The sequence below is a fragment of the Oncorhynchus gorbuscha genome, linkage group LG19, assembly GCF_021184085.1.
Source record: "Oncorhynchus gorbuscha isolate QuinsamMale2020 ecotype Even-year linkage group LG19, OgorEven_v1.0, whole genome shotgun sequence".
Taxonomy (NCBI): Eukaryota; Metazoa; Chordata; class Actinopteri; order Salmoniformes; family Salmonidae; genus Oncorhynchus; species Oncorhynchus gorbuscha.
The window spans coordinates 42,651,410-42,672,342 of NC_060191.1; the positions used below are offsets into that span (position 1 = coordinate 42,651,410).

Genomic DNA, 20,933 nt, shown 5'->3' on the forward strand with positions numbered 1-20,933 from the left:
GAGGATTTTCAATGTATACCATCTGCCCTCCCCTCTCCAGGTGTTATGCACCAGGTGAAGAACCTGGCTGAGTCAGAGGCCTTCCTTACCAGTCCCCCAAAGGCGTGCACCAGCGGCACAGCTAGCCTGTGTACCACCACCATCAGCACTGCGACCACTACGGCGGCCTCCAACGCCACCCCAGACCTGGGCTCGCCTAGCTTCCAGCATAGCATGGACGACTCACTAGACCTCAGTCCACAGGGGTGAGAACACGAGTACTAAATACATGTGTATGTGCACGTATGATGGGTCAGATATATCACACAGAAGTAAACTCATTCTTCTTCATAGAACAACATTAATCTGCCCCTCTCTCCTAGGCGGTTAAGTGATGTGCTGAAGAGAAAACGTCTGCCTAAGAGAGGGCCCAGAAGGCCCAAGTACTCTCCTCCCAGGGATGACGACAAAGTAGACAATCAGGGTAATTGTTGTTATTGGAACTCTCCTACAATCTTTAAGACCGGATGCAAATGGTTCTCACAGGTGACACTAAAGCTAAGTGTCAATGATACATTTGTAGCACTAAAGGTAAAAGTATGTGGACACCTGAATATCTCATTCTACAATCATGGGGATTAATGTAGAGTTGGTCCCCCCTTTGCTCCTATAACAGCCTCCGCTCTTTTAGGAAGGCGTCCCGCTAGATGTTGGAACATAGCTGGGGGGACTAGCTTCCATTCAGCAACGAGCATTGGTGTTGATGTTTGATGTTGGCCGATTAGGCCTGGATCACATTCAGCGTTACAATTCATCCCAAAGGTGTTTGATGGGGTAGAGGTCAGGGCTCTGTGCAGGCCAGTCAAGTATTAACCTGTATGGACCACGCTTTGTGCATGGGGGCATTGTCATGCTGAAACAGGAAAGGGCCTTCCACAAAGTTGGAAGAACAGAATCGTCAAGAATGTCATTGTATGCCGTAGCGTTAAGATTTCTATTTACTGAAACTAAGGGGCCTAGCCCGTACCAGGAAAAACAAGCCCCAGACCATTTCCTCCTCCACCAAGCTTTACAGTTGGCACTAGGCATTGGGGCAGGTAGTGTTCTCCTTGCATCCGCCAAACCCAGATTGGTCTGTCACCCTGCCAGATGGTGAAGTGGGATTCATCACTCCAGAGAACGCATTTCCACTACTCCTGAGTCCAATGGCGGCGAGCTTTACGCCACTCCAGCCGACGCTTGGCATAGGGCATTGTGATCTTAGGCTTCTGTGCGGCTGCTCGGCCATGGAAACCCATTTCATGAAGCTCCCGACGAACACTTCTTGTGCTGACATTGCTTCCAAAAACCGCTTGCAACTGAGGACAGACTATTTTTACGCGCTTCAGCACTCGACGGGCCCGTTTTGTGAGCTTGCGTGGCCTACCACTTCGCAGCTGAGCTGTTGTTACTCCTAGACATTTACACTTTACAATAATAGCACTTACAGTTGACTGGGGCAGCTCTAGCAGGGCAGAAGTTTGACGAGTTAATGGTGCCACGTTGAAAGTTACTGAGCTCTTCAGTAAGGCCATTCTACTGCCAATGTTTGTCTATGGATTTTGCAAGGCTCTGTGCTCAATTTTATACACCTGTTAGCAACGGCTATGGCTGAAATGGCCAAATCCACTAATTTGAAGGGGTGTCCACATACTTTATTTTGTAATATATAGTGTTTGTACTGAACCCAAATATAAACACAACATGTAAAGTGTTGATCCCATGTTTCATGAGCTGAAATAAAAGATCACAGAAAAAATACAAATCTTATTTCTCTCAAATTGAGCAGAAATTTGTTTACATCCCTGTTCGTGAACATTTGTCCTTTAATTCATCCACCTGACAAGTGTGGCATATCAAGAAGCTGATTAAACAGCATGATCATTACACAGGTGGACCTTGTGCTTTGGACAATAAACGGCCACTCTAAAATGTGCAGTTGTCACAACATAATACCACAGCTGTTTTGAGGGAGTGTGCAATTAGCATGCTGACTACAGGAATGTCCACCAGAGCTGTGTCTAGAGAATTTCGTATTAATTTCTCTACCATAAGCCACCTCGTTTTAGAGACTGGCAGTACATCCAACCAGCCCTGCAACTGCAGACCACGTGTAACCACACCAGCCCATGACTTCCACATCCGGCTTCTTCACCTGCAGAATCGTCTGAGGGGGTGCTGAGGAGTATTTCAGTATGTAATAAAGCCCTTTTTTGGGGAGCAACTCATTCTGATTGGCTGTCCCTGGCTCCCCAGTGGGTGGCCCTATGCCCTCCTAAGCCCACCCATTGCTGCACCCTTGCCCAGCATGTGAAATTCAAAGATTATGGCCCAATGAATTTATTTCAATTGACTCATTTCCTTTATATGAACTGTAACTTGGTGAAATAGTTGCACTTTGCGTTAATTTTTGTTTAGTAATATAAACGTGTAGGTTTTTTACTATGACATTGTTTTGCGTTCATTCAAATCAACATACTGTGGTGAATTTTGTTATCTGCAGCCAGTCGCTACTCTGGCGTGACTGTTCATTACTAAGTGCAAGAGCAACTCGACATGTGGCATCTTTGGTCTCCATGCCTCTTTGTGCCTGGACTCCTGGTATATTTGTCGAGACAGACATTTATGCAGAATGCAAACTGACTCCTTGTGATTTTCTTTACCCAAAATAAATAAAAGTATCGTGACTAGACTCTGTCTATTTCTAACTACTGTAGCAGCATTTCACAAACTTGGTCCTGGCCACCCCAAGGGGTGCAGGTTTTGTTTTTTGTGCTACACAGCGGATTCATATAATCAACTATTCATCAAGCTTTGATTATTTGAATCAGCTGTCTAGTGCTAGGGCAAATACCAGGACCCAGTTTGGGAAACGCTGAACTATAGGGTATCATCCTGTGACTAACCATTTCCTGTTTCTACAGCCAAGAGTCCCACCACTACTCAGTCCCCCAAATCCTCCTTCTTGGCCAGTCTGAACCCCAAGACCTGGGGCAAGCTGGGCGCCCAGACCAACAGCACCAACTCTGAGCCCTCTCGCACGGCCGGGGTGAGCGGCATGGCACGCGCCCCTCCCAAGGACTCAGTCTCCAACAACAGGTAAGACGAAGACTAATGTTGTGGTGGTGATGACAAGTGTTGCTTTTATAGCAGTTTTGGTAGTACTGATGAGTTGTGTAAATATGAGGATTCAAAATGCACCGCTGCCCTTGTTTTAAATTAGTCACTCATTGCATCAAGCTACACCCCACCACACAGAGCAAACGTACTTCAGTCTGTTCAAGAATATTGAACATTTTGGGGAAGGTGTCTTTCAGTAAAAACTGTCACACAATGTAGCTAGGCAAGTGTTCAATCCAGTGGTGTCAAACAAATTTTGCCCTGCATTCGGCATTCCCCGAGGTCCTGAGAGCCGCACTTAAAATTGCATGGGTTCGCGGGCCGGATCTGGCACTTGGCCGTATGTTTGGCACCCCTGGTTTAATTGATTGTGCCTTCAATTCCTCCTGGATCCAAGCTCTCTCCCCTCGGACAACCTCCTCCAATGGTTTTTCAGAGGGACTTAAGGACTGGAGGAAACAATGATTTGACAGCTAGTAATATCTTCAGACAACCTTGGTGGTGGTGATGATAATGATAGCCCCCCCTCCCCCCACACAGGGACAAGATCAAGGCTTGGATCAAAGAGCAGGCTTGTAAGTTTGTGGCCCGCTACTTCAACACTGAAAAAATTGATGGCAGCAACCCCGCACTGAATGTACTCCAGAGACTCTGCACCGCCACGGAACAGCTCAGCCTGCAGGTACTGTACTCCACAATAGTCTCCTGTGTTGTAGTTTTGCGCACTTTGACAGTAAATACATACTCATTAGTTGACATTTTGGAGTCTGCTTTGCCGACCCTGTTTGCTAATACTAATTTGCAACAACCGTTTGTTTTGCTGTGCAGTTTTGATAGTACCCTGTACCATCTACACTGCTAGCTAAAGACAAGGTAATTAAGGTATGGCAGTGAGTGACTTGGGATATGAAGATAACATTCTTGACTGTTGTCACCCCCCAGATGGACGGTGGTGTGGAGTGCCTCGTGGAGATCTGCAGCATCGTGTCAGAGTCGGACGTGTCGTCGTTCGAGATCCAGCATAGCGGCCTGGTCAAGCAGCTGCTGCTCTACCTGACCTCCAGCAGTGACCGTGACCTGGTCAGCCGTGACGTTCGCCTCAAGAGGTTCCTGCACGTCTTCTACGGCTGCCCGGTAAGTCTGTGTTCGGCTGGGCAGATGCACAGAACTTGAATAAGATTCTATTTCTCTGGTCAGAAGCTCGTCTTTCGCCAGATGAAGACTTTCATCCTTTCTCGGTATCCAGTGACTGACAAGGGAGCCAACTCCAGTCTTTTAGTCCATGTAGACAGAGACTGGAGCTCAAGGCCCTAGTTATTGGCTATATAACTCATGGCTCTAAATACAGTATTAAGGCATTCTAAGGGTTTGAGCTCAGGCTAGAATGAATGGCGGCTGGTGTGTAGGAGTAAAAATATCTAGACTTCAAAAGGTACTCACTCAACAACGCCCCGCCCTCTGAGTTTTGTGACCTACTTGAGTATTGCATCTATTGCTTATTATATTGTTATGTAGCCTAGACCAGTTTTTCCCAGCTCGGGTCCTCAAGTACCCACAACCGCACACATTTTTGTTGTAGCCCCGGACAAAAACACCTGATTCAACTCATTGATGGCTTGATTATTAGTTGACAAGTTGAGTCGGGTGTTTTTCTCTGAGGCTACAACAATCATGTTGGAGGGACTGGAGTTGGGGAAACACTGGCCTAGACGTTGTCTTTTATTTATTTTATTGTGAGATGTTTAAATTGTCCCCAAAAATATTTGTCTTCTACATATTCCCTGTTATTATACATTGACTTCCTATTCGCCATTATCAAAATGAACTATAGCTGCTTGCTCCAGTTATTCACAGCAGGTGTCTTAAGTACATGTCTCCATTTGTTTGTACAGCACAGATGAAGGCTGAAGCGTATGCTCCTTTTTTATTTATACCCAACAAAAATATAAAGGCAACATGCTATAATTTCAAAGATTTTACTGAGTTACACTTCATATAAGGAAATCATTCAATTGAAATCCATTCATAAGGCTTGATCTATGGATTTCACATGACCGGGAATACAGATATGCGTCTGTTGGTCACAGATACCTTTTTTTTTTTAAGTAGGGGAGTGGATCACAACCCAGTGACCACCGTTTTCCTCACGCAGCGCGACACATCTCCTTCGCATATAGTTGATCAGGCTGTGGAATGCTGTCTCACTCCTCTTCACTGGCTATCTGAAGTTGCTGGATATTGTCGGGAACTGGAACATATTGTCGTACACTTCGATCCAGGGCATCCCAAACATGCTCAGTGGGTGACATGTCTGAGTTTGCAGGCCGTGGGAGAACTGGGACATTTTCAGGTTACAGGAATTGTGTACGGATCCTTCCGACATGGGGCTGTGCATTATCAGGCTGAAACATAAGGTGATGGCGGCGGATGAGTGGCACAATAATGGGCCTCAGGATCTCGTCACGGTAACCACTCGCCCACACAACGCCATACACGTGGTCTCCCGTTATGAGACCGGTTGGACATACTGCCAAATTCTCTAAAACAATGTTGTAGGTGGCTTATGGTAGAGAAATGAATGTTCATTTCTCAGACAATAGCTCTGGTGGACGTTCCTGCAGTCAGAATGCCAATTGCACACTCCTTTAACTTCAGTGGCATTGTGTTGTGATAAAACGGCACATTTATTTTGTGGCCTTTTAGTTTCCCCAGCACAAGTTGCACCTGTGTATTGGCCGTGCTGTTTAATTGGCTCCTTGATATGCCATACCTGTCAGGTGGATGGATTATCTTGGCAAAGGAGAAATTGTCTAACAGGGATGTAAACAAATTTGTGCTCAAAAATTAGATCTTTATGTATGGATTTTAAAGAATTTGAATTTCTTTCAAGCATGGATTACATTAAATGTGTTATTTTTGTGTCTCAGCCTCCTTGGGTTTTTACTTATCATGGTTTAGTACCAGAAACATGTGTACTCTAAACACAGTCAACACAATTGACTGCTAAACCATGCTTTTGTCAGCTGTTTTCTTTCTTCTTTTTTTTTTACAACGGTGGAGTTGAACAATGGTTATAGCTGCTAGGAAACAAATGGAATAGAACTGAGGAACTACCTAAACTTGTCCAATAATAAATGCTTATTTTCATTCTCTGTTGCAAAATATATGTTTATACGGTGTGCCGTAATGAATGCGACGCATGTTTGAAGCTTGTCCCTGCTGTGTTTTGCCCTTCCAGATCCCGGGGATGGAGCCGGCAGGCCGCCTGGAGCCGTCTGAGAACGGACCCCTGCTGTCACTGGTGCACAAGATGAACAACTGCCTAAGCCAGATGGAGCAGTTTCCTGTCAAGGTGCACGACTTCCCCAGTGGCAACGGCAATGGGAGCAGGTTAGTTTATTTACCTTGTCCCAGCTCTTCCTTCAATTTCTTCCTTTTGTTCCACAAACATTCTCTTTTTAATGTCAGTCATTCACTTGTCCATTTATTGTGTGATGCCAATTGGCCCTATTGAAGTCTATATGGGTATAGGTGAAGGGGACTTGCCAGTATTCACCTCTGTATCATTGTGATTATGTGTGTGTGTGTCTCCTTCAGAGGGTCTCAGGCCCTGAAGTTCTTCAACACACACCAACTCAAGTGTCAGCTGCAGAGGCACCCGGACTGTACCAATGTGAAGCAGTGGAAGGGGGGCCCGGTGAAGATTGATCCCCTGGCCTTGGTACAGGCAATTGAACGTTACCTGGTTGTCCGAGGTAAGCACTGGGAACTCTCACTTTTGCATTGAGTTACTGACTTAACTTCTTATGGTATAGGGGACGCTTGCGTCCCACTTGGCCAAAAGCCAGGGAAAATGCAGCGTGGCAAATTCAAATAAAATGATAAAATCAGACTTTCATTAAATCACACATGTAAGATACTAAATTAAAGCTACAAATTGTGAGTGTAGCTCGTTGTGAGTCCAGCCAACATGTCAGATTTTAAAAAGGTTTTTAGGCGAAAGCATAAGAAGCTATTATCTGATGATAGCACAACAGTAAACAAAGAGTAGCATATTTCAACCCTGCAGACGCTACACAAAACGCATAAATAAACCAGAAAAAAACAGCTTCCCAATTGCGCAACGTCACTACAAAATATCTCAAAAGTTCCCTGTAAACTTTGCCAAAACATTTCAAACTACTTTTGTAGGTATTTTTAAACGTTAATAATCGATCAAATTGAAGACGGTTCTATCTGTTTTCAATAGAGGACGAGAGGAAACTAACGCTACTTTTTAAGTCTTGGAAAAGGAATAACCTCAACCAAATTCCAAAGACTGGTGACATCCAGTGGAAGCGGTAAGAACTGAAAACAAGTGCCTAAGAAATATCATTTCCCAATGAGACTGAACAGACAGACCTCACTGAACAGACAGACCAACAACAAAAAAGATCTGAACGGTTAGTCGTCAGGGTTTTGCCTGCTACATAAGTTCTGTTGTACTCACAGACGTGATTCAAACAGTTTTAGAAACTTCAGTGTTTTCTATCCGAATCTGCTAATAATATGCATATCTTCTATTCTTGGCATGAGTAGCAGGAAATTGAAATTGGGCATGCTATTTATCCAAAAGTGAAAATGCTGCCCCCTATACCTTAAGAAGTTAAGCCCTTTCACTCCGTGAGGACAGGTCACCCACAAATGATCTTCACCCAGCTGGTCCACTTTCTCAAGTTTCTTCCCAGAGTATTTCTGTTCTTCCTTTTCTGTTGGCAGAATATAATGTTTCCTTGCATTGCTGACATTAATGGGTAACATGCTGACGTGCTCAATGGGACTTTTTATCTCTAAAGGTTACGGACGAATCAGAGAGGAGGATGAAGACAGTGACGATGATGGTTCAGACGATGAAATTGACGAATCGCTGGTACGTGGCTACAATGTCCTTGCAAAATACTCTCAATATTGTATGATACCTCTCCCCCACCCACCCATAACTTATTCTGTTACCTCCAACCCTAACTTGACCGTCTATCCTGGTACAGGCGGCCCAGTTCCTGAACTCTGGCAGCGTGCGCCACCGGCTACAATTCTACATCGGCGACCACCTGCTGCCCTACAACATGACTGTGTACCAGGCAGTGCGGCAGTTCAGCCTGCAGTCCGAGGAGGAGAGAGAGTCCACGGACGACGAGGCCAACCCGCTCGGGCGGGCTGGCATCTGGACCAAAACCCACACCATATGGTATCCCCTTTTATGCTGGATGGCCACACACACCAGTCTCTATAAGCTGGACTGGTTAACAAACAAAGGACTGATTTTTGTATTGGGTGGCTGTTAGGCTTGTGCAGTGTAGCCACCTTCCCGGTGATGCGTCACACACAGGTCTATAGGCGGCTGAGTTGGTGAACGAATGCAACTAACTGACATGGTGATGTAGTCACTTTCCCCGTGATGATTTACACACACTCTCTATCCCATCAGGTATAAGCCAGTGAGGGATGATGAGGATGGTACTAAGGATGCGGTGGGAGGTAAGAGGGGCCGGGCACAGACCGCCCCCACCAAGACCTCACCCCGCAACGCTAAGAAACAGGACGAACTGTGGCACGGTAGGAACCACCACCACCCCTTCTGGGCCTAGACTGGTGGGGTGGGTGTCTGTTGTCTACTGGCCTGGAGACTGAGAAGGACCAGTTCTGCTTGTTTATTTTCTAGTGGAACTCTAAAGTACTATTTACCCTGGGGAAGAAGTATTTTTTTTAAACTGCATTGTTGGTTAGGGACTCGCAAGTAAGAATTTCACTGTAAGGTCTGTTGTATTCAGCATTTCACTAAGGTCTACTACACCTGTTGTATTCAGCACATGTGACTAATACGATTTGATCTGACCCGCTTCTCCTGCTTGAAACAAGTTAATGGCCCTTTCGCAAAGCCCTGCCCCACCTTGGTACTGTTGCAACCTCGGTCAACGTTTTCACGAGAAGCCCAATTCCCCTTTCAAACCACTGGAGAAAACCCCTCACAAAGATCTCACTGTTTTTAATCCTTAAGTCTCTATTGACGCACCCATGCGTGAATCTAAGTAACATCATTTAAAAATCTGTCAGTTTAAGCTAGATGTTTTTTGTCATGGGCTGCGTCTCAATCCACCACGTCTGTCTATGTCTGTAGCTCCCTTCAGTAACCACGAGCACAACCGTTCCTTGATTTTAACTGGCGGCTTTATTCTGTAGTTTTAGCCAGAATTATCACCTTCCGTGAGAACTATAAAGTAAATGAAAAATACAGTTAAGCACACTCTTACAACCTTATCTTACGAGTGACTCATTAGCTTGGTATAACTCTGAACTGCTTACATACATAACAGTTTATCTGGCGTTATAACGGGTTCAGATTAAACGCATGAATAAAGGAACAAATACCTCATTGGCTGCTTATTACAGAAGGGAGGAAATCAAACTTCACACTTATTATTCCTGGCATGAATTCACACTTCATCCTAACATACACTCTTCAACCTTTATGAACTACACCCGATGACATGAAAACTTAGTTAACGCAGCGCAGGATTGCCTTCCCTCCAAAAGTGTTGCTACAATAAGGATCCCCGATACAACAGTATTAGCTACGTAGTTCCGCTTGTATTATCATTTCCCCCGCACAGCGGACACATAAACAATTTAAACAAAAGACAACGACAAACCTGTAAGTCTGTCAGTTACAATGTCGACCTTCTGGATCTGCGGTGGCCGATCTATAGCGGTGCTTGTCAGACCATGAGATGTCCCAAAAATTGGTCTTCTCACAAAAAACATCTGTAGAGGAAAGATGTTCTCCGTTTCCACAAGTGTCATGGAACTTGTCTAATGGTAACCCATACAAATGTATGGAGGTAGTTTTATGGAAAATAAAGTAAGGGGTTAAATGTCCCAATAACCACATTTTCCTGAGCTTTCTTATCTCCTAGATATAGGAGAGACACTTCAAAACGTCTTGACAATTTTTTGGGTGGGGGGGCAATTTATGAATGTTATTCAATGCATTTCTATGGTCTCTAGTAGTAAAGGCCAGATTCAATAGTTTTTTTTATTTTTTTATACTTCAAGTGTTACCAAAATTGAATATCTAAATGTGATCCTTGCTATAACCATTCCATATGTTAGCATAGTAGAACCCACCCACCCCCAACGGCTTAGTCTTTTAGAGGTTAATGCACAATGAAATGAGTCTACTCCTTGCTAATGGGGAGACTCTTTGCAATGTTGTGGTCATTACACGGAACCTGTCAAATTAGGTTTGTAGTATGGCTAGCCACCGGATGGCTCTGAATGCACTGTCCGTGTTGTACAATTTGGTAAACACTTTTGGTGCTATCAAATCGTTTGCTAATAACTACAGCAGATGAGCACTATGTTTCTAATATAGCCAATTTATGTAGCTAACATGCATAACCATTTATATTAACCCTATACGTAACATTGTCTTTAAACACCTGGTAAAGTGTCTGTGCGCAATGAAAATATTAAAGAAAAACACTATATTCAAGAAGAGATCCCCCATAAACACTTTTGGTCCTATATAGTTTTGATCTGCGCAATTACACTGTCAGAGATTGGTGCAAAAAAGATTAACTTCTGCTCTTTCGAATGGTCTCGTACGTTTCTAACAATACAACCACAGTATAATTTTGGATTTGAGAAACACTTCCAACAAGCTCTAGTTCATGTATCATAGTTGAATGTGCCCTGGTGCACAATTATTTAGGCAATATTTGTATTTTTTATTTAACTAGGCAAGTCCGTTAAGAACAATTTCTTATTTACAATGACAGCCTTCTCCGGCCAAACCCAGACGACGCTGGGTCAATTGTGAGCCGCCCTATGGGACTCCCAAACATGGCTGTATGTGATACAGCCCGGGTTCGAACCAGGCACTAAAGTGACGCCTCTTGCACTGAGATACAGTGGCTTAGACTGCTGCGCCACTCGGGAGCCCAATTAAGTTTTTTTTTTTTATATACTCTTTTTGCCATAGCCATCCATGGCTTCTAAGTGTTTGAAACGTGAGCTTGTCCGAGGTGTCTGTCTACGCTTGCTATCCATCAGCATGCTCAAAATTCTGGGGCGAGGCTTATTGAATGATTAATTGACTTTTTAAATTTTTTTACCATCAATGAATGTGACCTGAGATGACCTGTTAACACAAACCCACAGATATTGGCTGTTTAATCAATTAATCAAATATATTTTTTACATCAGCAGTTGTCCCAAAGTGCTTTTGCGCCAACCCCAGGGCCAAAGGGCTTTCAGTCTCAAATGTCAGCCTTTTCTCTACACCGTATTACTTTGAAAGTAGTACACGCCATAGATCTGACCATTCTATCACCTACACTAAATCTGACCTATCATGTCCTTATCTCATACTGAACATTTAACTAAACTGATATGGTAAATACATATCTGGGCGTCATTACATTCACTGGGCACAAAACGTAAGAAAATGACTGAAACAGGAAGGGTGCACTAATGAATATGAACCCGACCTGCTGTCTCTCCCCTCCCAGACGGCGTGTGTCCCAGCGTGGCCAGCCCCTTGGAGATGTACCTTATGTCGGAGCCCCCGGAGAGCATCACCTTCGACGACCCGTCTCTGGATGTTAACCTGCTGCTGAGGGTGCTGCACTCCATTAGTAGTTACTGGTTCTACCTGTACGACGTGAGTAGCCTGTCCTATCCTCCCTCCACCCCGCAGATACTGGCTCAAACTTCACTAACTGACAAACATACTGTTTGAATCCCACATAGCACCCTGTAACCTTTTGTACTGCGCTACTTTTGACCAGGTCCAAGAGAGTAGTCCACCATGTAGGGAACAAATTGCCATTTGGGACACAAGCCTGTAGGTCTGCCTCCAACAGATTCCACTGTCTATCATACATGATCTACTTAATGCTAAATATGTCTTTGTTGTCTTTGTGGGCTTATAGGGGGTCAAACACAGTGTACCATCACTATAACTGTCTGCTAGCTAGACAGCCGTCTTAGTGCACACAGTTGCCCCCAAATAACTGTCTCTTCAAACAATACCTAGCAGCCTGTGTCTGTCTCCCTTTGCATCAGAGGGGCAGAGGCACTGTGTTGTTGTAGTTCCAGTCGGCTGAGGTTGTTGTTTTTTCAGAATGCTGTGTCTAAGGAGATCATCCCCACCAGTGAGTTCATCAACAGTAAGCTGACAGCCAAGGCCAACCGACAGCTGCAGGACCCTCTGGTCATCATGACCGGCAACATCCCCACCTGGCTCACAGAGCTTGGGAAGACCTGGTAACTCATCAGACTACTTTCCAGCTCATAACACCTGAGTCAGAACACAAAGAAAGCTGCCTAGCTTTTGAATATTAGGCATTACTGGCCTAGTATTCAGTAATGCAATGTCCTCAAACTGCATGTCTAGACCAGGCTTGGGGACAATCTTAAATCAGGAAGTAAATTCCAATTTTCTCTTATTGGCACAAGATTAACCCCCACATAAGGAACTGTGTGTGTGTACACACGCACTCACTAGTTTATTAGGTACTACACACCTTCCACGAAAACGGATTGAGTCACATGGCTAGCTACAATGCATTCAGAAAGTATTCAGACCCCTTGACTTTTTACACATTTTAAGTTTTCAGACCCTTTGCTATTAGACTCGAAATTGAGCTCCAGTGTGTCCTGTTTACAATCTTCCTTGATATCTGTACAACTTGATTTGGAGTGGTAAATTCAATTGATTGGACATGATTTGGAAAGGCACACACCTGTCTATATAAGGTCCCACATTTGACAGTGCATGTCTGAGCAAAAACCAAGCCATGAGATCGAAGGAATTGTCTGTAGAGCTCTGAGACAGGATTATGTCTAGGCTTAGAGCTGGGAAGGGTTCCAAAATGTTTCTACAACATTGAAGGGCCCCAAGAACACAGTGGCCTCCTTCCATTTAAGAATGATGAAGTTTGGAACCACCAAGTCTATTCCTAGAGCTGGCCGGCCGGCCAAACTGAGCAATCAGGGGAGAATGGCCTAAGTCAGGGAGGTGACCAAGAACCCAGTGGTCACTGACAGCACTTCAGAGTTTCTCTGTGGGGATGGGAGAACCTTCCAGAAGGATAACATCTCTGAAGTACTCCACCAGTCAGGCCTTTATGGTAGAGTGGCCAGATGGAAGCCACTCCTCAGTAAAATGCACATGACAGCCTGCTTGGAACCAAAAGGCACCTGAAAGACTGTCAGACCATGAGAATCAAGATTCTCTTTTTTTATGAAACCATGATTCAACTCTTTGACCTGAATGTCTGGAGGAAATCTGGCAACATCCCTACAGTGAAGCATGATGGTGGCAGCATCGTGTGGATGTTTTTCAGCAACAGGGACTGGGAGACTAGTCAGAATCGAGGGAAAGATGAACGGAGCAAAGTACAGAGATCCTTGATGAAAACCTGCTCCAGAGTGCTCAGACTGGGGTGAAAGTTCACCTTCCTACAGGACAGCGACAAGTCTCTGAATGTTCTTGAGTGGCCCAGCCAGAGCCCAGACTTGAACCCGATTGAACATCCCTGGAGATGTAATATTTCAGTTCGTAATTTTTAATACATTTGCTAAAATTGTTACGCCTGTTTTTGCTTTGTCATTATGGGGTATTGTGTGAAGATTGAAGGGAAAAAATGATTTAATCAATTTTAGAATAAGGCTGTAACATAACAAAATCTGGGAAAAGTCAAGGGGTCTGAGTACTTTCCGGGTGCACTGTATGTAAAGAAGGCATCGAGGCTTTCAGTTACGTTTCGGTTGAACGTTATAATGGTCAAAACGAGTGACCTAAGCGACTGACCTGTGCCTATCTAATATCTCAAACTCCCCCACTCCTCCGCTTTTCACACACACATCAGTGTCTAGGGTTTACTGAGAATGGTGCAACAAACAAAAAACATTGTCAGTGGCATTCCTGTGGGCGAAAACCTGTTGCGAGATGTAGAAGGAGGAGGGAAAGAATCTTGCAAACAGGCGGGCCAAGACAGACCAATAACTGCGCAGAACTGCATCTCACAATGCACAACTCGTAGATCCTTGTCACGGATGGGCTATCGCAGCAGACGACCCTACCAGGATCCACTCCTATCTGCAAAAAATGAGAAGCGGCTCCAGTGGCCATGCGATCATCAACACTGGACAATTGAGGAGTGGAATAACATGTAACATGACAGCAAGTTCAGTTTTCTTGAGTGGCCTGTGCAGTCCCCTGACCTCAATCCAATTTAGGATGAGATGGAACGGGCTGAGCGCAGCATGAATGTATCGCCATCCAATCTGCTGTAACTGCATGATGCTATCACATCAGCATGGACCAACATCTCTGTAGAACGTTTCACCTTGTAGAATGCCCCACAGAATTCAGGCAGTTTTGGAGGCTATGGGTGGTCCGACCCAGTACTACACTGAATAAAAAAATATAACAGCAACATGTAGTAATTTCAAAGAGTTATAATTCGTATAAGGAAATCGGTCAACTGAGAAATGCATTAGGCCCTAATCTATTGATTTCACATGACTGGGAATACAGATGCAACCATTTTTGTTTTTAACATTTATTTTCAGTTTATGAACATGAGACCAACACTGTTGCGTTGTTTATTTTTGTTCAGTATAGATGGGTGTACCTAATAAACTGGCAGTGTGTGTATGTATATATATGCCATGTATTTTGACCAACTATTTCATTCACTCTCCCTCCCCAGTCCCTTCTTCTTCCCGTTCGACACACGGCAGATGCTCTTCTATGTAACAGCGTTTGACCGTGACCGGGCCATGCAGCGCCTCCTCGACACCAACCCCGAGATCAACCAATCAGATTCTCAGGACAGCCGCGTGGCGCCCCGCCTCGACAGGAAAAAGGTGTTGAAAATGTTAGAATGATGTTGGTGTAATGTCACAATCGGCTCAATGCATGCATTTCAAATGCCTTTCTGGAATAGGTTCAAGTATAGCCAAGAAGAGTGGATGTCCCAATTACAATTATCCAGCCAGATCATCTGCTTTTTGTATCCTGCCGACTCCTGTTGGTCTTGTCACTAACTCTTCCTTTCTGCTCGTCCCCCTCGGTCTCCAGCGAACGATAAACCGTGAGGAGCTGCTGAAGCAGGCGGAGTCAGTGATGCAGGACCTCGGCAGCTCCAGAGCCATGCTGGAGATCCAGTATGAGAACGAGGTACAGTATACGCATTCACACCCTCATTACAGAGCACTTCAATCACCTTCATTTTGAGTTTGTCCCTCTCATAAAAAGTAAGATACCGCGTCGTTTGGGGCATTACATTTTGAACATGACCCTGGACTTATTGATTAGAAAAGAGGGAAGAGATGAGCTTCTTTCTCTCCCTCCCGCTTTTCCTTTTCTCTCTCCTCTTATTCGGCCTCGCTCTCTCCCCTTTTCCCCCCTATCCTTCTGTCAGGTGGGCACAGGGCTGGGTCCCACCCTGGAGTTCTACGCCCTGGTCTCCCAGGAGCTGCAGAGGGCTGACCTTGGGCTGTGGAGGGGTGAGGAGGTCACCCTGTCCAACCCCAAAGGTAACTTTCTACTCCAACCCTCTGGGGAATAGATTTGTCTCTAAATAGGAGCTCCTAAAAATGTTTTAGTAGTGATTTCTGTAACAAATAAACTACTGTATAGAAATTTGATTTATTTTAGATATAAAGGCTCTCCTACAATTTTCCAAAATGCGCCTAGGTGGCAACTGTTTAGTCACATCTTGCTGAGATATGGGCTCCTGAAGAGGACACCCACATTGGAACATCTCTCCCTAAATCTCCTCTCTTCTCCACTATCTTGATTTTTCTGTCTCCCAGGAAGCCAAGAAGGGACCAAGTACATGTTCAGCTCCCGAGGGCTGTTTGCCGTTCCCTTCGGCAGGACAACCAAACCGGCGCACATCGCCAAAATCAAGATGAAGTTCCGCTTCCTGGGCAAGCTGATGGCCAAGGCCATAATGGACTTCAGACTGGTAAACCGTACCACTTTGTTGTACTTTGGACCAGTCTCTAGTCTCCAATGCCAATGCTTCTAGACCTTTTATTTAGTCCTTTTGGAGTGGTTTTTACACTTGCATTACTTGACTTAAGCCCCGTTTGCTGGGTTTGCAGGAATAAAGTTGGTGATGTACCTCTCCTCTTCTACAGCCCTCATACATGCTTTCACCTTTCAAGCAGAGTTTTACGTTCACCAGAACCTCTCAGTGGGGAGCCCTCTGCTGAACTAACACCTCTGTCTCCTCTCCACTCCCTCCCAGCTGGACCTGCCCCTGGGATTGCCCTTCTACAAGTGGATGCTGCGGCACGAGACATCCATCAGCTCCCACGACCTGGTCAACATCGACCCGGGCGTGGCCAAGTCCATCCAGCACCTGGAGGATATAATCCGCCAGAAGAAGAGGCTGGAGCAGGACCTCTCCCAGGTCAGTTCCCGATATACACAACCTCCCCAGCTAACCTCAGTCATTACAATTTGTCTTTGAAAATGAGAACTTGGACGGTTTAACGGAGGTCTTTCTCAGAGATGGCGTTCATAGTGGTAGCTATAGTATGGCTAGATTTACACTTCACTAGACATCCCCTCTGTGACTCCTCACCACGCACTGAGCAAAGGGCTTCGCAGTCCGCACATAAGTTCATGCGTGTCAGAATTTGCAGCTTTACTCACGTGTCAGTGATGTTTTGCTAGCCTAACTTCTGAGTTCAACCAGCATGGCCCCTCCCTATCAGATTGCTGAAGCTCCTCCATGTTACGTTCCCCATATTAATAAAAGGCCTGTTTCCTCCATGTGTGTCTCCTAGACAAGGGAGACTCTGCAGCAAGCTCTGGAGAGTCTCAACATGAACGGCTGCTCTGTGGAGGACCTGGGCCTGGACTTCACCCTGCCTGGTTTCCCCAACATTGAGCTGAAGAAGGGGGGCAAGGATGTCCCTGTCACCATCTACAACCTGGAGGAGTACCTCAGGGTGGGTAGCTCGGTACACACACAGGGCTCCTACATATAGACTTCTCCACACACCATCTGACCATTGGTCCTCTTCTCTCTACAGCTGGTGGTCTACTGGACGATGAACGAAGGCGTGTCCCGGCAGTTTGAGTCTTTCAGGGAAGGGTTCGAGTCGGTCTTCCCCCTGCATCACTTGCAGTATTTCTACCCTGAAGAGGTGAGTCCCGCTTATCGCTAATCCCAAGAAACAATTATTTATTTCACTGTTCTGTTTGTCTTCAGGGTGTCACGTTGCTAACCCCCTCTATGCTCTCCCATCCACCTGTAGTTGGATCAGCTGCTTTGTGGCAGCAAGTCCGAGACCTGGGACGTCAAGACCCTGATGGAGTGCTGTCGTCCCGACCACGGCTATACGCATGACAGGTCAGCGACCAGACCTACATTGAGTGTCATGTTTAGGACTTGCCAGAGTGCAGTGGTTTGATGTGTTGTCTGTTTCTCTCCAGTCGTGCAGTTGGGTTCCTGTTTGATGTGCTCAGTAGTTTTGACGCAGAGCAGCAGAGACTCTTCCTGCAGTTTGTCACAGGAAGCCCCAGGCTGCCTGTTGGAGGTGAGTGGTCAGGGATACCTACACACACTCACTCACCATACACACTTGAAGAATTGTTGTGCCTCGAAGAAGCGTGGGTCCCGTTCTCTGACTTTGTGGATTGAACAAGCCCATACTTTGGGTGACATGTTTTCTGACTGCGGAGCATTTTAACTTAAACTGCAGTCATGTTGTGCCCTCATGCACTTAGTAAAGAAATAGGCACCATAGACCTCAAGGACAGAGAATGGGACGAGGCAAAAGGCATATTAAGTATGTCGAAATCCAACCATGGCTCTGTTTTGATCTGATTCTGAGCATGCAACCTCTCTCCTCCAGGTTTCCGTAGTCTGAACCCGCCGCTGACCATTGTGCGGAAGACTTTTGAGTCAACGGAGAACCCGGACGACTTCCTGCCCTCGGTAATGACCTGCGTCAACTACCTGAAGCTGCCCGACTACTCCAGCATCGAGATCATGCGCAAGAAACTGTTGATTGCGGCCCGAGAGGGCCAGCAGTCCTTCCACCTGTCCTGATCTCGCGGTCTCTCCCATTCAAAATGCCTTCTACAGCAAACCGACGTAATCATGACTTCCTTCTAGTTTTTCTTTTTGTAATCACCTACATCAAGGCAAAATGTGTACAGCCTTCTTGTTAGAGAACGCAGCTTGCAGAAATTAAAAAAGGACTTGATATATATTTGCTGCCCCTGTCTCTCCTACAAAGGCGTTACATGACTCGCAGAACAAAAAATAAATAAAACTGCGAAAAAATTATATCAGTAGTTGAGTAATGTTTAAAAAGAAAAAAGAAAAAAAACGTGGGTGACATTTTAAATGCATTGCTGTGTGATATTTAAAGGGATGTTTCTTCTCCAGAGTGGTGAATGACATCACTGTGGTGGGGAGGGGAGGTCCATTGAGCAAGCTAGGTTCACTTTAGCTCCAAAGATAATTTGTACAGAAAAATTTGCAGACTTTGCTCATTCTACACATTTGATAGAATAGCTCTTTGTTCTCGTGTCTCCTTTCCCCTTCAGTTTGTCTGTTTGCATTCTGTTCTCGTGTATTATACGGCCCCAATTTGTTGCATTTTGGTTCTGCTTTTCCCCCTCTGTGTGTTTTTGCTTATACATTTTTTTGGGAAACGAGAGTTGCAGTTGGTTGACTGCGGGGTAGTGATAAGAGCGTAGTACCTACTCTTTATTTTTTTTCCTAAATTGAAATTGTTTTTCTGGCCTACAATTACAGAGCTTCAGCTCAAACGTTATAAGAGTTATCCAATGTGTTGGACTTTCATTTTTGCCCTCACTTTGATGGAGTAGTAGTGTGTCTCAGCTGGACCCTGAGGGAGTGCCCTCTGGGAAGACTGATTGGCTGGGCCTTGCGCCGAGCCGCCACCCCCAATCCCTGTTGTAGCTGAGAGCACACATTTGGCTGGACTCATTTCATGGCCAGATAGCATTTCAAGTTCATTTATGGAATAAGAGTTTATATGCAGTTTGACGCCCGGTTTGAGGTGGATGTCTGCTTTACCTTTTTTAATTTTCTAATTTTTTTTCTTGCTGTAGTTTATTTTTTGGCTGCTGGCTTGGAACAAACCGTGGTGTGCACCTGCAGTCTGTGGCCAGGGGAGGGCCCCACTCTGCTCTCCTGGCCTAATCGTTCATGTGCTGGTTTCTAAGATCTGCAATAATTTACTGCATCAGGTTCATGTTTTTACCTGAACATAAAATAAAGTAACTGTTTGACTCATCTGTGTTGTCTTTATTTAATCCATCCTCCTGTTTGTTTTTATCCTCCATCCCGTGGTTTTGACTGATGGGTATAATCCTAGAGGTGATCAATGGGAGTAGGAGTTGCTTGATTCATAACATATCTGATTATATATGAGCAGGTGATTACCACAGACCCTACCAATTTAGATGCCATGGTTTATTAAGAGTAGTACTTGAAGGATTGATGTTTCTGTGACTGGTGGACAAAGCCCTTATGTATCAACTGCGTGGATGAAGTAAACACAATTTACTTTGAAAGGACCGAGTCATTCTAAAGAACTCATCCCTCTTCTTTTTTTTTTAGAACCATTGTTAATGTTCTGAGGGATATGGATTTGGTCATGACAATTGAGATATACAGTATAGTTTGGTGGCACTTATTTGTCCTATTTATATATGTAAAATGTTATACTAATAGCGTGAATTGGAAATGCGTATTTTGTTCTCAACTTTCCCTGAGACCCTCAGAGTAGGATCACGGCCAGGGAGATGCTAGGGGACAGGCAGAGAGGTGGTCTTGGAATGTCACCTCTGGAGGAATTTATTTTCCTTTCCTACCCAAGGAGGCTGTTTAACATCTTCCCTTATAAAAAAGGATTGCAGTCAGCGTGCAGAACACTGTTGCATAACTGGGGCGGCAGGTAGACTAGTGGTCAGAGCGTTGGGACCGTAACCGAAAGGCTGCTGGATCGTTCTGCCCCTGAACAAGGCTGTTAACCCACTGTTCCCCAGTAGGCCCTCATTGACTAGGAATTTGTTCTTAACTGAAAGGTAACAAATAAAATAACTAGGTAGAGTGCAGTATGCTGCAAATATTGCATCCAAAATAAATGTTTCCTGCAGTGCAATTCAACTGCAATTACTCTGACCAAATACCATAGTCGACTGCAGTTACATTTTATTTATTTTTTTAAAATTTGGGGGGGGTAAATGGGTAGTGAGGATTTGGAGATGCTGCAAAGGAGTATAGGGTTCACTGCTGTGTGCCCCCAGTTTCACATGCAGCGCATAACTCAACTCTTACAAAAAGAAGATAATGTAGAAGAAATGTCTTTCAAATCAAATTTGATTAGTCATATGTGCCGAATTATTATAATAATTATTATTATTATTATTTATTATTAGGTGTAGGTAGACCTAGAGTGAAATGCTTACTTACAATCCCCCAACCAACAATGCAGTTAAAAAAGAAAAGTCCAAAGTAATTAAACAGTAAAATAACACTAGCATGACTACAGTGGGGCAAAAAAGTATTTAGTCACCAATTGTGAAAGTTTTCCCACTTAAAATGTACATTTCATCATAGGTACACTTCAACTATGACAGACGGAAAAAAAAAAATCCAGAAAATCACATTGTATGGTTATTTTTTTTTTACCCCTTTTTCTCTCCAATTTTGTGGTATCCAACTGTTTTTTAGTAGCTGCTATCT

At 44.7% G+C, this 20,933-nt stretch overlaps 1 protein-coding gene across 12 annotated transcripts in view; it reads left to right on the forward strand.

The window, feature by feature from the left end:
- The window catches only part of LOC124004691 (E3 ubiquitin-protein ligase TRIP12), a 71,853-nt gene extending 52,375 nt beyond the window's left edge, over window positions 1-19,478 (forward strand). For all 12 annotated transcript variants that reach the window (XM_046313390.1, XM_046313389.1, XM_046313388.1 and 9 more), the window contains 22 exons: window positions 41-245; window positions 363-463; window positions 2,943-3,117; window positions 3,679-3,820; window positions 4,081-4,272; window positions 6,377-6,528; window positions 6,736-6,893; window positions 7,974-8,047; window positions 8,166-8,365; window positions 8,606-8,733; window positions 11,688-11,839; window positions 12,302-12,444; window positions 14,898-15,054; window positions 15,269-15,367; window positions 15,612-15,726; window positions 16,006-16,160; window positions 16,446-16,610; window positions 16,990-17,154; window positions 17,239-17,352; window positions 17,464-17,558; window positions 17,642-17,745; window positions 18,064-19,478. In XM_046313390.1, coding sequence (XP_046169346.1) covers window positions 41-245; window positions 363-463; window positions 2,943-3,117; window positions 3,679-3,820; window positions 4,081-4,272; window positions 6,377-6,528; window positions 6,736-6,893; window positions 7,974-8,047; window positions 8,166-8,365; window positions 8,606-8,733; window positions 11,688-11,839; window positions 12,302-12,444; window positions 14,898-15,054; window positions 15,269-15,367; window positions 15,612-15,726; window positions 16,006-16,160; window positions 16,446-16,610; window positions 16,990-17,154; window positions 17,239-17,352; window positions 17,464-17,558; window positions 17,642-17,745; window positions 18,064-18,260 — 3,188 coding nt within the window. In that variant the 3' untranslated portion in view covers window positions 18,261-19,478. The remainder of the gene's footprint in view (window positions 1-40; window positions 246-362; window positions 464-2,942; window positions 3,118-3,678; window positions 3,821-4,080; window positions 4,273-6,376; window positions 6,529-6,735; window positions 6,894-7,973; window positions 8,048-8,165; window positions 8,366-8,605; window positions 8,734-11,687; window positions 11,840-12,301; window positions 12,445-14,897; window positions 15,055-15,268; window positions 15,368-15,611; window positions 15,727-16,005; window positions 16,161-16,445; window positions 16,611-16,989; window positions 17,155-17,238; window positions 17,353-17,463; window positions 17,559-17,641; window positions 17,746-18,063) is intronic.
- The last annotated feature ends 1,455 nt before the right edge of the window (window positions 19,479-20,933 follow it).